This window comes from Miscanthus floridulus, chromosome 1 (genome assembly GCF_019320115.1).
Source record: "Miscanthus floridulus cultivar M001 chromosome 1, ASM1932011v1, whole genome shotgun sequence".
NCBI lineage: Eukaryota > Viridiplantae > Streptophyta > Magnoliopsida > Poales > Poaceae > Miscanthus > Miscanthus floridulus.
The window spans coordinates 30,878,830-30,894,697 of record NC_089580.1 but is presented as its reverse complement, the minus strand read 5'-3'; the positions used below and the strand labels follow the sequence as shown (position 1 = coordinate 30,894,697).

Below are 15,868 nucleotides of genomic sequence, written 5' to 3'. Positions count from 1 at the left end.
AACTTGGAAAAGAAGAAAGAGAAAAACAAAAACCAAGGAGATCAAGGCAAAGATATCAAATAGGTTTTTGTTTTGACACTCAAGACACCATAGAGGGTGTGAGTGTGTTTAGGATAGATAGCCGTACTATAAAGAGGAGAAAATCATGGCTAAGCGGTTATCAAGTGTCACTAAGTTAAGTCATAATTGCATATGCAATAGGACCTGGTGTGTTAACATATTAACCCTTGAAAAATGCTTGGAAAAATGCTAACACACGTGCACATGAGTTATATAAATTGTAGTTAGCAACTTGGAAGCAAGGGTGAAATGGTTGAAGAGATAGAAAAAGAAAAGGAGGAGAAGGCAGGGGATCGGACCTTACTGGCGTATGCGGTTCGGACCTAGGGGTGAGTCTAGTTCGGACTATAACCCTAGCTAGCGAGCAGCCTTGGCGGCTCTGGACCTAGCATTGAGCATGATCGGACTCTGTTCCTAGAGTCCAGTTGAGTGGTAGAAGGACAGCGCAGCGTGGAGCCTGGCTCCGAACCCAAGCGAGTGAAATGACCTCACATGGGTGCATGAGTCTGGTCGGTGGACGAGCTGTGCGAGGAGGCAACATGGCACATTGAGGAGCTCTAGACCCGCACTGTTGCAGTCCGGACGCCTCGGCCGGACTCGGTCCGGAGGCTAAAATGCTCTCCAGATGCTTACTGGATCACTCTGGACCCTGAGGGCATGTGGGTCCGGTCGCATTGAGTGAGTCTGGTTCGGTGTCTTTGGCTGAGTGCGCACACAAGGTGCTGAGGACGCACAGGGTCCGAACTCTATGAAATGACTCTGGTCCAGACCCTCTGACTGAGGGGGTGTTTGGTTCCAGGGACTATTTTTTAGTCCCTGTCACATCGGATGTTTGGATACTAATTTGGAGTACTAAATATATTCTAATTACAAAACTAATTACACAGATGGAGACTAATTTACGAGACGAATCTATTAAGCCTAATTAATCCATCATTAGAGTATATTTACTGTAGCACCACATTGTCAAATCATGCACTAATTAGGCTTAATAGATTCGTCTCGCAAATTAGTCTCCATCTATGTAATTAGTTTTGTAATTAAAATATATTTAATACTCCAAATTAGTGTCCAAACATCCGATGTGACAGGGACTAAAAAAATAGTCCCTGGAACCAAACACCCCCTGAGTTTCGTTAGCGCCGATCAAGTTACCGTTGAGATCCAATGTATTTGGTTGAACGCAGGGACAGGTGGCGCACATTTGTGAACCGGACCCTCCCTGTAGATGGTCCAGACTCAGGGTCTGAAGCTAGGGTCTGGAGGTCCTGAGTGCATAACGGCTAGTGGAGCTTGTGTGGCTCTATAAATAGAAGAGGGACGGCTTGGGCTCACTCTCTTGCACATTTTCATTAGTGATACATCATTGTGAGCTAAAGCAAATACCTCCCACTCATTTTCTCCATTGATTCATCGTCAAAGTGAGATTGTGAGTGATTCTTAGTGTATTTGCTTGAGTGATTTCATCTACTAGCACTTGGGGATCGTTTGAGCTGTGATTTTCTTGTTACTCTTGGTGGTTGCCGCCACCTAGATAGCTTAGCGCAGCGAAGGAGGTTTGGCACAAGTTGATGATTGTTCGTGGCCATCTCCCGAGGATTTGTGTGGGTTCTTGACCTTCTTTCGGTGAAGAGCCAAAAGGTACTCTAGTAAATTGCTCATGTCATTGAGTTACCCTTACTTGTGGGTTGGTTCTTACGGTACCCATTTGTTGGGCTAGGTTTGCGAAACACCATTAGCCGTTGAACCATCAAGTGTGTGGTCGACACAACGGGCACTAACGTGCCGGCAAGCACGTGAACTTCGGGAGAAAAATCTTTGTGTCAATTGTGTGCTGGACTTCTCCTAGTATTCATTTGGTATTCATATTGTGATCAGTCGTCTCTTGCCGGCATTGGTAACTATCTCTATCACTTGCATTACTTTCATATATATTTGTGTAGTGATAGTTGTAGTTGCTAGCAGTAGCTCTCTTGTGTAGCGTAGAATTAGTTCTCGCTAGCTCACTAGTTTAGAGAGTAGTAACATAGACATTGGTTGACATAGAGATCATAATATACTAGTGATTTGTAGAAGTTTTTATTAGGCTATTCACCTCCCCTCTAGCCATTAGGACCTTTCAACGTTCTTGATGTCAGAAACTTGATGGTCTATCCCATATTCCATATTAGCACATTTTTGTGTGTCAACATATGCCCTCTATTTTTGGTGAATGGAGTATGAACCTAAAAACATAAAAACACTAAATAACAATGGTGCCCAACACATCGGCTATCTCATCTAAGGGCGATGTGTATACATCGACCATATTTGTTCTAAGGGCGATACATGTGCCGACCATTGTTTGGAGAGAAATCTAGGCTTCTTGCCAAATACTTGAAAAATATTTTTTTCTGAATACCTTTCGTTGATCGCTCTTGGGAGATTTCACCTTGCAATGTCTCTAGCAGATATGAATTCCCAAATCACTTTGATCACTCTGTAAGGACCTTCCCAACTTGGTGACCACTTGCCAAACTTGTTGCTCTTCGTCCCAAGTGGTAGTACGGTCTTCCACACTAAACCCCTAACTTGGAATGATTTGCTTTTAACTTTCTTATTATAGGCTGGGGCAACTCGAGCTTTGTCTTTCTCTATATCCTTGAGAGCTTTGATTCTCTTATCGGTCACCTCATCGATACCATCCATCATTAATTAGATCGTGTTACATAATAGCATAAATCATTTTGTTTAGCAAGTCTATATGCATCCAAATTCACCTTGACAGGTAACACAACCTCTTGTCCATATACCAACTCAAAAGGAGTGACCTTTGTAGCACCATGCCTAGATATGCGATGTGCCCATAGAGCTTTAAACAAAATCTCATGCCACCTCCTTGGATTGTCCTCAGCCTTTTTCTTAATGAGCTTGATCAGTCTTATTACTAGACTCAGCTTGGCCATTACCTTGAGCATAGCATGGAGATGAATTGAGCAACTTGATTTTATATAATTCGTCAAATCTCATACCTCCTTTGATACAAATGATGTCCCTTGGTTTGTAGTTAATGCTTGAGGGATGCCGAATCTATGTATGATATGATCAGTAATAAACTCAATTATCTTCTTATGTGTCATATTTTTCGAAGGAACTGTCTGAGTCCACTTAGTAAAGTAATTCATAGCAATCAAGACAAAACAATGTTCCTTTGATGGATTATGAATACATGTCAGATCCTAGCTACAAAACATCACAAAGGTCTATACTGGTAGCCACATCGTTAAGATAGTATAAAGGATACACCGCTTTATTAAATTGGTGCATGACCTCTAGGTCTTTCCTTCAATTGACCACATGATGCTCTCTTCCCTCAAAAGAAAGGATGACATAAATTTTGCTTTGACTAGAGTCTTGTAATGCAAACTAATTTTTGGCAGTAATAACAGGTAGCTAATTCTTGATAAAGGGGAAGTTATCAATTGGTATAAATTAATATATCCTAGGTTAATCATGTTGTCTGAAGCAATGCACATTTTGACTCATCTGCTTACCCTTTCACTAGTCAAGCATACTTGATTCAAGGGGATACCATTTAATGTTGTACAAGTATGCAATAGATATATTTAATATTTAATCATTCCTGCTACATCCTAGTTGCAAAACGTCACATAGGACTGCACCGATAGCCATAGCCGCATCACTACATAAGACTGGAAGGATAGCTGCATCGATAACAGGATAATGGATATACAACTTTAGTTGGTGTTATGACATCTAGATCCATCATTTGGGGATGACTACCTAACACTCTCTCCTCAACTAGTTGAGAAAGGCCTAGTAAGAAATGATGGAACAAATTTTCCTCGGAGCATAGCCTTGTCACAAAAATTTCCTTGTATCGGAGTCTTGTCATGCAAAATGACTTTTAGCAGTAACAGTAACAACAGCTCCATCCATTTCAAATTATAAGTTATTCCATATATCTAGGAAAACACGATAACTTATAATTTGAAATAAAGGGATAGTAGCTAATTTACTAGAAGGGATAGTAGCTAATTTACTAGAAGGGACAAAGCCAATGAATTGTTACAGAATGGAAACAATTCCATATAGGTTACCCTAACATGTCTGAATCAAAGCACTTCCTATCTAATCTACATATACTCTTGTCAATATTGAAATTCTAAGTAAATGTATTGCTATCCAGTGAATTATTCATGAAACCTACTTCATCTATTCCAAATTATATGACATTTTGGCTTTTCTAAATTCATAGCTTTTGCTACACCTATATTATATCTAAATACATGTGCAGAAAAAGTAACAGTAGCCATAGGTCACTTGCCGGTCAGAAAGGCAATGATTTACTCTTTTCACTAATTAATTAACGTGCTACTAGACAGAAACAATCGCAGCATTTACGACACATTGAGAGAGAAAAGGCAATAGACTCCTCTCTCACTCGGGGCACGTGAGTGACGGTGTATTTTGGGCGGCCCAACGCCCGCAAGCCGCCACATTTCAGCCCACGCAAACCAAACCAGGCGAAACTCCGGCACCCGTGCGCCAGCCAGCCACAGACTCCCAAACCGACCGGGCGGCGATGGTGTCGGACTCGGAGCTGGTGGAGCGGCTGCAGGAGGTGCTGCGGTCGTCGGACCTCAACACCACGACCACCGCTGCCCTGCGCCGCCGCCTCGAGGAGGACTTCGGCGCCGACCTCTCCCACAAGAAGGCCTTCATCCGGGAGCAGGTCGACCTCTTCCTCGCCGAGGTCGCCGCCAAGGACGAGCCGGAGGAGCCCAAGGAGGAGGAGCCCGAGGAGGCGCCGGTGCCTAAGGAGGAGGAGCCGGAGGCGGAGGCGGAGGAGGGCGAGGGGGTGGAGGAGGAAGAAGAGGAGGAGGAGGAAGACGAGGACGGGGATAGCAGCGGCTCCCGGAAGAAGCAGCGGTGAGGGGCTTTTGCTCTCCGTCTCTCCCTTTGCATTTGCTGCTTCGTTTAGGATTCTGTGATGCGTTGTTTGGGCGAATCGTGAGGGAATGGCACCGTGCGTTTGTGGTGAGATTGCCGATGCGAATAGTGATGGGGATTCGAGGGTTCAGCTCGGCATTCCTTCCTGGAGGATTCTGGATTGCACAGTAGGAAATGGTTGTTTGGTTAGCGTTGGTGGTGTGATTTTGGCCCGGATATTGTAAGATGTCGCGTGGCTTTGGTATTGCTTGTTTACCGCATTAAGCTGGTTAGTTTATTTTTTGCGACGTTTGTGCAATCTATCTAGCAACTGATTTATGATGTTTTCTGCTTTATGTGACTCAGTTTTTCCTACTTCCAGATTTGTCATGCGAATGCCAAAAGAAGCATCTGTCCTTGCATATTTTGTGGTTTATGGCTTGCATAGCCTAATTAGGATGGTCTAGAAATGATTGTTCTTGTGCGAGATTGGTGAATTTGTGTTCTTCTGTCTTGTTACTCGCACCTACCACCTTCCGGCTTCCGTAGATTTTTATGTTTCACACAGGCCAGAATACAAATGTTTGTTGTGCTAAACTCCTCCAAAAAAAATGTTGCTAATTTCTTCATGATAGCATAATATCCTCATAAGGGATTGTTTGGCTGCACATCAATCCACCCTAATCTACATGGGTTGGGAGGCATTAGGGTGAACAACAACAACAAAGCCTTTAAGTCCCAAACAAGTTGTGATAGGCTAGAGTTGAAACCCAGCAGAAGCAATCAAGGTTCAGGCACGTGAATAGCTGTTTTCCAAGCACTCCTATCTAAGGCTAAGTCTTTGGGTATATTTCATCCTTTCAAGTCTCCTTTTATTACCTCTACCCAAGTCAACTTCGGTCTTCCTCTGTCTCTCTTCATGTTACTATCTTGACTTAGGATTCCACTACGCACCGGTGCCTCTGGAGGTCTCTGTTGGACATGTCCAAACCATCTCAACCGGTGTTTGACAAGCTTTTCTTCAATTGGTGCTATCCCTAATCTATCACGTATATCATCGTTCCGAACTCGATCCCTTCTTGTATGACCGCAGATCCAACGCAACATACGCATTTCCGCGACACTTATCTGTTGAACATGTCGTCTTTTCGTAGGCCAACATTCTGCACCATACAACATAGTAGGTCTAATCGCCGTCCTATAAAACTTGCCTTTTAGCTTCTGTGGTACCCTTTTGTCACATAGGACACCAGATGCTTGGCGCCACTTCATCCACCCTGCTTTGATTCTATGGCTAATATCTTCATCAATATTCCCGTCTCTCTGTAGCATTGATCCTAAATATCGAAAGGTATCCTTCCTAGGCACTACTTGACCTTCCAAACTAATATCTTCCTCCTTTCGAGTAGTATTGCCGAAGTCACATCTTATATACTCAGTTTTAGTTCTACTGAGTCTAAAACTTTTGGACTCTAAAGTCTCCCGCCATAACTCCAGTTTCTGATTCACTCATGTCTGGCTTTCATCAACTAGCACTACATCGTCCGTGAAAAGCATACACCAAGGGATGTCCCCTTGTATGTCCTTTGTGACCTCATCCATCACTAAGGCAAACAGATAAGAGCTCAAAGCTGACACTTGATGTAGTCCTATCTTAATCGGGAAGTCATCCGTGTCTCAATCACTTGTTCGAACACTAGTCACAACATTGTTGTACATGTTCTTAATGAGCCCGACGTACTTCGTTGGGACTTTATGTTTGTCTAAAGCCCACCACATAATATTCCTTGGTATTTTATCATAAGCCTTCTTTAAGTCAATAAAAACTATGTGTAGGTCCTTCTTCTCTCTATACCGCTCCATAACTTGTCTTATTAAGAAAATTGCTTCCATGGTTGACATTCCGGGCATGAAACCAAATTGGTTCATAGAGATCCGCGTTATTGCTCTCAAGCAATGCTCAATAACTCTCTCCCATAGCTTCATAGTATGTCTCATCAGCTTAATTCCCTAGTAATTAGTACAACTTTGAATATCCCCTTTATTCTTGTAGATCGGTACCAATATACTTCTCCACTCGTCAGGCATCTTGTTCGATCGAAAAATATGGTTGAACAGCTTGGTTAGTCATACTATAGCTATGTCCCCGAGGCATCTCCACACCTCGATTGGGATACCATCCGGTCCCATCGCCTTACCTCTTTTCATCCTTTTCAACGCCTTTCCGACCTCAGATTCTTGGATTCTCCGCACAAAGCGCCTATTGGTGTCATCAAAAGAGTCACCCAATTGAAAGGTTATGTCCGTATTCTCACTATTGAACAAATTGTCAAAATGCTCTTACCATCAATGTCGGATCTCATCCTCCACCAAGAGATGCTCTCTTTCATCCTTAATACACTTAACTTGGTTGAAGTCTCTTGTCTTTCTCTCACGAACCCTAGCCATCCTATAAATGTCCTTCTCTCCTTCCTTCGTACTCAAATGTTAGTAAAGATCCTCGTACGCTCTACCCTTTGCCACACTTACAGCTCGCTTTGCAGTCTTCTTTGCCACCTTGTACTTCTCTATGTTGTCCACACTCCTGTCATGGTACAAACGTCTATAGTATTCTTTCTTCTCCTTAATAGCCCTTTGGACTTCCTCGTTCCACCACCAAGTATCTTTAGCCTCGCCTCCACTTCCTTTGGTTACTCCACACACCTCTGAGGCCACCTTCCGAATGTTGGTTGCCATCTTCTCCCACATGTTGTTTATGTCCTCTTCTTTCTTCCAAGAGTCCTCTTTGATAACCCTTTCCCTGAATACCTCTGACGTCTCCTCTTTCAGTTTCCACCACTTTGTTCTTTCAATCTTAGCTTGTTTATCCCTACGGGCACGCACCTGAAAACGAAAGTCTGCTATCAAAAGCTTATGTTGAGAAACAACACACTCCTCTGGTATCACCTTGCAACCCAAGAATGCTCGTTTGTCCTTTCTTCTTGCGAGGACAAAGTCAATCTGGCTAGAGTGTTGTTCGCTACTGAAGGTCACTAGATGAGATTCTCTCTTTCTAAAGAAAGTGTTGGCTATCATCAGGTCAAAAGCTACCGCGAAGTCCAGAACTTCCTCCCCCTCCTAATTCCTACTACCATACCCAAAACCTCCATGAACTGCCTCGAAACCTGCGCTTGTAGTACCTACGTGTCCATTAAGATCTCCTCCTATAAAAAGCTTCTCACTACTAGGTACAGCTCTAATCAGACCATCTAAGTCTTTCCAGAACTGTCTCTTAGCACTCTCGTCGAGGCCTACTTGGGGGGCATACGCACTAATTACGTTCAAGACCATATCACTAACGACAAGCTTGACTAAGATAATCCTATCTCCTTGCCTTCTCACTCTCACCACACCATTCTTGAGGCTCTTATCAATCAAAACTCCTACTCCATTTCTATTCGCGACTGTCTCTGTGTACCAAAGCTTGAAACATGTATTGTCCACCTGTTTTGTCTTTTGACCCTTCCATTTAGTCTCTTGAACGCATAATATATTTACACGTCTCTTAGTCGCGGTATCAACTAATTCTCTTAACTTACCTGTAAGTGACCCTACATTCCAACTACCTAAACGGATACTAGTTGGTTCGACTAGCTTCCTTACCCTTCGCACCCGTCGACTCAGATGTGAAGACTCTTGCTCATTTTTCACTACATCCGGGCGCCGATGTAGCACGCCACTGAGGAAGCGACTACTGATCCTTGCTCACTTGACACCATGCCCAGATCGCGACACGATGCGTCACCAAGGGGGTGCCGACCCGGCCCTTGCCCATTTAACACCATACCCGGGTTCCGATATGGCGCGTCGCTAAGAGGGTTACGCCCCAACGGTTTTCTTTCGGGTTTCATCTCCATTAGAATGGCTAGATTTAACGTGGCTCGCCACGCCTATCACAACCCTCCTCCTTTACCAGGGCTTGGGACCTGCTATGTTGAGACAACATAGGCGGAGTTAGGGTGAAAAATTAACTATTTTTGCACCCTAATATCTCCCAACCCATGTGGATTAGGGTGAAAAATTAACTATTTTTGCACCCTAATATCTCCCAACCCATGTGGATTATGTTGGATTGGTGTGCAGCCAAACATCCCCTAAAGTGGACATGATGTGACTATTTCACTCCTGCTTTTTGCATCCTCTGAGTAGTTTCATTTACATCCTAAAGGGACTCACTGCACTCGTGTGCGCTGGATATTCTCCCTTATAAGTGCTGGAGATGTAATGTGGGGTACATAACCTCTGCTAGGCACAGTAGGTCTGCCAAAGTTGCTGCATCTTCGCAAAACCAGTCCAGAGTTAAGTTAGCTAATTTTAGATTGAGATTGGTAACCATATCTTATCACTGGTGTGTTAGAAAGTTATTTCTGTATATGGAGCTCAAGTCGGATTGGAAATTTATCCCTAAATGGCATTATGCAAGCCAGCCAAGCTTCAATTCATCATCTCAGTCTCCTCCTCAGCACTGCCTAGGCGGTGCAGTAGTTGATCCCAGCACCTCAGCAGCGCTGACAAGGTTCAGGGAGATGCCCAGAATATTGCCACAACTATCCCTTGCTATCTCATCCACAAATAAATCCCAACACATGCCATGGAGTGTGAAAACTTAGCTATTTGGATTTGCTTGGATATCTTCAAAGATGATATGAGTTATGGAATGTTGTATTCACGTCTGTTCCTTTTTACTATGGTGCATTGAAAGGTTGCACTGGTGTTTGTTAATTCCACAAACTCAACGAACTGTTATTTCGGTTATGATTAGGATGGAATATCGTACTAGTATCTTTAAAGGTTCATTAACAGTATAGCCTATCAGTGGCTCTCATTCATACTAGTTAGTTTTAATTCTATTCTCATTTTCCATTCCTTTTGTTTGCTATATTCTTCGATAACTCAGGATTCAGGATCACAATGGAGTATTTCTTAAATATGTGGGTATCAGACATTTGTAGTTCTAATACTGTTGGCGTTGGGTTTATTATAGATATTTGTTCTCAGGTTTTGCCCACCTGAATCTTTGTTTACCATTATTCCTGTGCTTATAGTTACTTTGGAACTTTAGTCTTACATGGCTTATAAGATTAGAAACCAACCGTATTTGTGTCATATTTCTTGACAGTTTAAACTGTTAAACAGGTTTACCAGCTCTGTTACGCACGTGCACAACTTTTCTTATTGGTAATTCTGGTTCTTTCTGTATAATCACATTGTGTTAAATAGGGGTGATGATGGCAAGAAAAGGGGTGGTGGCTTTACAAAATTATGCAGTCTTTCCCCGGCACTTCAAGAGTTTGTCGGTGCCTCTGAGTTAGCCAGGACAGAGGTAAACACTGTTACCTGATTACTGTCCTATGCCTATCTTGCATTGGATGAGTGATACCAATTAATCATGAAGAGGATAATATCACTGACTTCTTTCTTGCTGTGCTTGTTTGCTTTAAGGTTGTCAAGAAGCTTTGGGCATATATTCGGGAAAATAATCTGCAAGACCAAAACAATAGGAGGAAGATTTTGCCCGATGAGAGATTGAGGAAGATCTTCAATGTCAATTCGATTGATATGTTCCAAATGAATAAAGCTTTGACCAAGCATATCTGGCCATTGAATTCTGAGGGTACTGATCCATTGTACAATAATTCTGTATGTACCAGTCTCCATGTAGAGTTGCTGTGGAATGTTAAAAGGAAATGAACATAGAAAAAGTCCCAGAAGGAAAATAGTGAAAAGGAAGGCAGTGTTATCGACAAAGATGTTCTCGCATCTAGGAAGAAAAATGCAAATCTGAACTTGATTGAGCCATTAAAAAACTCTTTATGTGGCACATAAAAAACATTTCATGTGAGCTTAAATTCTTCCTAGTTTGTTTCCCAGCTTTGTTTATTGGTTTAGTTAAGCATAGTGCCATTTAACATGTTTGCACAAGAGTAAAATAATGAGCTCCAGGTTCCATGCCCCATGGTTAGATTATTTTATCAACTTTTTGGCTAACCTATCTCTATTTTATTAACACTCACCAGTTCTAGCTCCAAAGTACTAATTTGACTATGATTTGCTAGGTCCTGTCTCTCCTGACAGATCAACACCCAAAGAGAAGCCACAAAAGAGAGACAGGAATGAAGGTTGGAAATATATAAGCATCTTCACACAATCATGAGTTTCTGTTCTCACTAGCCTGTTGATGAAATATCCTTTGCAGGAAAGAAGCAAAAGGGTGGCTCTTCTGGAGCTGGATCTGGTCTTCTTGTGCCCCTTCAACTTTCGGATGATTTAGTGAAATTTATCGGCACTGGTGAGAGCATGTTATCACGATCTGATGTCGTGAAGAAAATGTGGGACTACATAAAAGAGAACAACCTGCAGGTAAATTCCTTTCTGTGGATACCACGTTGCTGTTTTTACTATCAATGTGAAATGCTTTGCCTTTTCAATGCATATTGATAGTGGTTCAGTCGTTCAAGCTGGAGACTCTTTTTTGTGAACCTTAAGGCTTCTTTTCATGATTGAATATGCATACAATATGATATGCTATTTTTTTTGTACTCTTGCATTATGTAATTATTATATGTGGGGTTGTATTTGGAATTCGAGCTATATGAGGACAGAAAACTAGAACTTTTGGATCTATTGTTATCATGAAATAGTATGGAGCATATGAACTCATGAAATTGTTACACAGTGAATGATATTGCCCTGCCAAGGCTAACAACTTCCTAGTATCTAGTTTATTACCCTTTTTTATTTCAGTCGCCTTCCAGAAATAGGCTGTATGCCTATCCACTATGGCCAATAGCCAGAGTTCTAAATTGCAGCAGCAACCAGCCAATTACTGTCAGTAACTGGAAAAACCCCTGTGGGTAGCGGGAATGGAAAATTCTAGGGCACTTTTGACATGTTATGTTGGACTTCTTGAAAACTGTTGTGAAAGAAAATAAGAGAACAGAGTGCACTTAGATGTCTCCTGGCTCCCAGCATAGGTCTGGAAAATTATTGAAAACCAATTTTCAAAACCCTTGTTACAGTACTGGCATTATAGCCTTGTAGGTTTGAGCTTTCATGGGCCACAGCCCAACCAAATTGTATTTGCAAGTGTTAGTATACCATTAACCATTCTATGGTTCTTCTGCAGCCTCATGCCTAGTGTCACTTATTAGACATCCAAATAAGTGGTGCAATAACTCAGAAGACTGATGCATGATTGGTCTAGGTAGAGGAATTCACCCTTTTTAGATATGATGTGAGCTCGTCTTCTCAAATAGTCACTGAATAGCCAAACCCAAGTACCCTTGTGTGGCATTATTTTAAGTTGTCATATACTCCCTCCGTCCTTGGATAAATCAACTTCTGGAGTTGTCCTAAGTCAAACTTTTTTATGTTTGACTGAATTTATAGAAAAAAACTAATATTTATGACACAAAATTAGTATAGTTTGATATGACATGAAGTATATTTTCATAGTGTACTTCTTTTGCTGTCATAGATGTTAGTACTCTAGAAGTTGATTTATCAAGGGACTTAGGGAGTATATTGCAACAGTCAAGGAACATCAGCTCAGTAGCACCACAAAGACCAAATCTTAGGAAGTAATGTTGCAATCGGTGATGTTCTCGTAAATAATATCAGGGGTTTCTGCAGATGCATTGTCATTAGGGTGTCAGCCGCAAGGTAGGATTGCATCCCTTGTCTCTTTAAGCTATATATAGGCTGGTAGGATATGCACTTCTCCATTTTTGTTTTATCTTCTAACTCATTCTTTTTTGTGTGTGTGGGAAAGGGACTACTTTATTTACTGTTCAGGAAAACTACATTCCCTTTGAGTAACTTTGTAATACAGACTGGTGCTTGTGGCTGCCACACTGCACAATGCATCGTACATCTAGCTAATTGAACTAATTCATGAGCTACTCTATTGCACTCTCTCTGGAAGGTGTGGGTTGAAAATGCCACACCACTGTGATCTGACTCTCCATCGATGTCAAACGATTTGTCGATACCACACTTGCACAATCCAACTGAAGTTTAGTCAGTTTCTGCACCCACAACACAGCAAGCTGCAATGTTTCTTAAAGAAGCTATAAATTCTACTTCCTCAGCACAAGCACACTGACTAACTAGTCAGGTTGAAAGAGCTATCTGTTGATCATGATAAAGGATTATAATACCAACACTTGCATCTCCTGATGAAGTGATGAGCTCCATGTCCATTCACCTTCCAACTATTCAGACGCCTAATTCAAGATGAAAATTTCTGTTTGCAGTGTACCACAGACAATTTTGTCATGTCTATTCTTGTGTTAAACTGTTAACTAGTTGATCCATTAAAAAGAAAAAGGTGGTCTCGATGGCGAATATATTATATTATTTGTGTTTTCCTGTCTTTTGGATGCTACTTTCCAGTCCAACCAATTTTCAATGTTGTTTTCCTAAATTTCAATCTCAGTGATGCACTGATTCTGCTGAGCTTGATTCTTCTTTGCATTCCAATTGACAAAACCCTGGAAAAAAGTCTATTACTAAACATTTCAAATCAAACAAATGTGGGCTGGAAAATCAAGGCACTGATTGAGTTGAACAAATCTGGCCCTGGAATTTTCCTGCTTCTCTGTTTTTTTAGCTCACCATTTGTTCATGTATTTGCACGTGCCCCAGAATTATTTGGAGTTTATAGTCATTGAGATTGATCCTATGGGAATAGTAGTAAGGAAGACAGAACTAATTCCTATGGCTTGTGCTTATTCCTTTAAATAATATCAATTCTGTTTTTAATTGCTTTCTTCCTTCCTTTCTTTGGTGTTAGGATCCTTCTGATCGGAGGAAAATAATCTGCGATGAGAAACTGAAGGACCTATTAGGAGTTGAAACGTTCACTGGCTTTACTGTTTCGAAGCTGCTTGCCCCTCATTTTACCAAGACGAAGTAGCAACCTGCCATCCAGATCTTCTAAAACCCAAAAGCTGGGTGATTTTGTTTTGCAGAATGTGTAATCATGGAACAGTTAGGAGCTATGTGAGTGATGTGAAGTTTTTAACTTGTGGAGTCGATGGCACTTTTCGAACATTACCAGTAAAGTAGGTTCCTCAATGTCTAATGAAGTTATCAACTGTTTACTAACCGTTCCGTGCTCTCCGAAAATGTAGGGACATAAAATTATCTGTGTGGCTTCTAGTGCGTTCTTTCTGAGTTTATGGGCCACCATTTTGTTGCTCAGGGTTGGGGGTGGTATTGTTTGGTCTCCGCGAATGACCCTAGTGATCATGGAACCGTAAAGGCAAAGGAGAGCACTAGCACTTGTCTCTTAGGATTTCAGGGTTTTCCACTTTTCAGTGAATCTTTCATCCTTTTAGCTTATGGATGAAGTTTGTAGCAGTAGTGCAACCACTTTTTTTCTGTTTCTTCCCACAGACTTGGTACTGGTTTCTTTGCCCCCCCCCCCCCCCCCCCCCCCCCCCCCCCCCCCCCCCCCCCCCCCCCAAAGGTTATTGCATGGGTCAGCTGTTTTTGTCATGTGGATGCCATGGCAAAGTGGGTCAATGTCGCAAGGTTTCTGTAACGCGATTTGCACTGTTTTCACCTAGTGACACCATGTACGGGCTGGATAAGTTTCTTCGTTCGGTTGTGGTCGGATTCTGGGAATTTTCGGTTCCGAGGGGTACACACTGCACTGGCAGAATGTGAATCTGGTAAGGTCGGGGTCTGTTTTAGCTGTTTGGTTGTGCGGCGTGGTTTCCGGTCATTCAGCCTGTTCGCTGGTTGGTTTCTGGGCTGGTTTGGACTGGCTGGTGCTGGTTTATTGTGAGAGAAAAACACTGTTGGATGACTGGTTTAGGCTGGCTGAAATCAACAAGCGAACAGGTTGATTGTCGTAGTCAGGTGGCGGTTGCGGGGATCCGTCCATTTGAGGTGGGGTCACTGGACTCTTAGACTCTGGACCGAACTCAAGCGTCCTCCTCACGCCCTTGTGCAATCGAATCTCCAATTCTTCGTGATTCATTTATATTTTATTTATTGTCTTGGTCGGATTTCTTCATAAATTGCTGCGAAGCTGACATAAACTGCCAAAAGCCTCCATGTGATGCTAACATGAACGGCACAGGTTTCTCATGTCTGCTGGCGATTTGAGTGAAGCCGATGACCCAATTTTCTGGTTCTTATGTGAAAGCCGATGGCCCCTGAGACTGAGAGACGCGAGGAATAGAGGCAGCAGAGCAGAGCAACGTCCCCGTCGAGCTGCACGGGATTCTAGCGCGCGTGGCGTCGCGTCGCGTCGCATCGGTGTCCACCGCTAAAGATTGGGCAAGATTCCAACCAACCGAGCTGGGCGTCAGGGCGTGAATCATGTTTGCAGGGAAAAAGAAAGATCTGGCGAGAGATCGCCGAAGGGATTGGTTCCGAGTGCCGTGTGGCCCGTGCTCCCGTCCCTGTCGCCCAGATGGCCTCCGGATTCGCCCCCATCGTCTGCTTCCGGTAAGAATTCACTCGACGACGGCCTCAAATGTTTCAGATTCTCAAGAGCCGCCTCTGCTGTCTGCTCTCCAAGACGAAGATACCAGAGTACGTAGTCTCAAAATTGTCTGTTCGGTTATTACTCGGATTCTGAAAATGCTACAAAGCTGAAATACTCTGTAGCACATGTTTGCAAAACCCATGATTTCAGAAAGTGTCAGGTACTGTTCGATCGCCTGGTCTTTCGACGTCGTGAAATTCGAGGGTTCCAAAGAAGAATTTATATATGGTGACGCGCAATTGTGAGTCTTCGAGTGACACAAGCGCCAGCCAGTGGGTTTACATGCCTCTTTTCAGTCTTCACAAGGTGACTCTGCACCAACTAGTATAGGGCAAA

At 42.7% G+C, this 15,868-nt stretch overlaps 1 protein-coding gene across 1 annotated transcript; it reads left to right on the top strand.

The window, feature by feature from the left end:
* The first annotated feature begins 4,555 nt into the window (after positions 1 to 4,555).
* On the top strand, positions 4,556 to 14,139 carry LOC136472866 (upstream activation factor subunit spp27-like). The gene is made up of 6 exons (XM_066470599.1): positions 4,556 to 4,992; positions 10,252 to 10,354; positions 10,474 to 10,645; positions 11,088 to 11,150; positions 11,228 to 11,391; positions 13,826 to 14,139. Exons 1-6 carry the CDS (start codon positions 4,646 to 4,648, stop codon positions 13,946 to 13,948), a joined length of 972 nt encoding a protein of 323 aa, XP_066326696.1. The 5' UTR covers positions 4,556 to 4,645; the 3' UTR covers positions 13,949 to 14,139.
* The last annotated feature ends 1,729 nt before the right edge of the window (positions 14,140 to 15,868 follow it).

Bases quoted from the DNA above. Each gene is read 5' to 3' on its own strand.
- LOC136472866 (XM_066470599.1), top strand. From the start codon at position 4,646: ATGGTGTCGGACTCGGAGCTGGTGGAGCGGCTGCAGGAGGTGCTGCGG. The intron at 4,993-10,251 runs GTGAGGGGCTTT...TGTGTTAAATAG, and splicing joins GGCTCCCGGAAGAAGCAGCG to GGGTGATGATGGCAAGAAAA. The intron at 11,151-11,227 runs GTTGGAAATATA...TATCCTTTGCAG, and splicing joins AAAGAGAGACAGGAATGAAG to GAAAGAAGCAAAAGGGTGGC.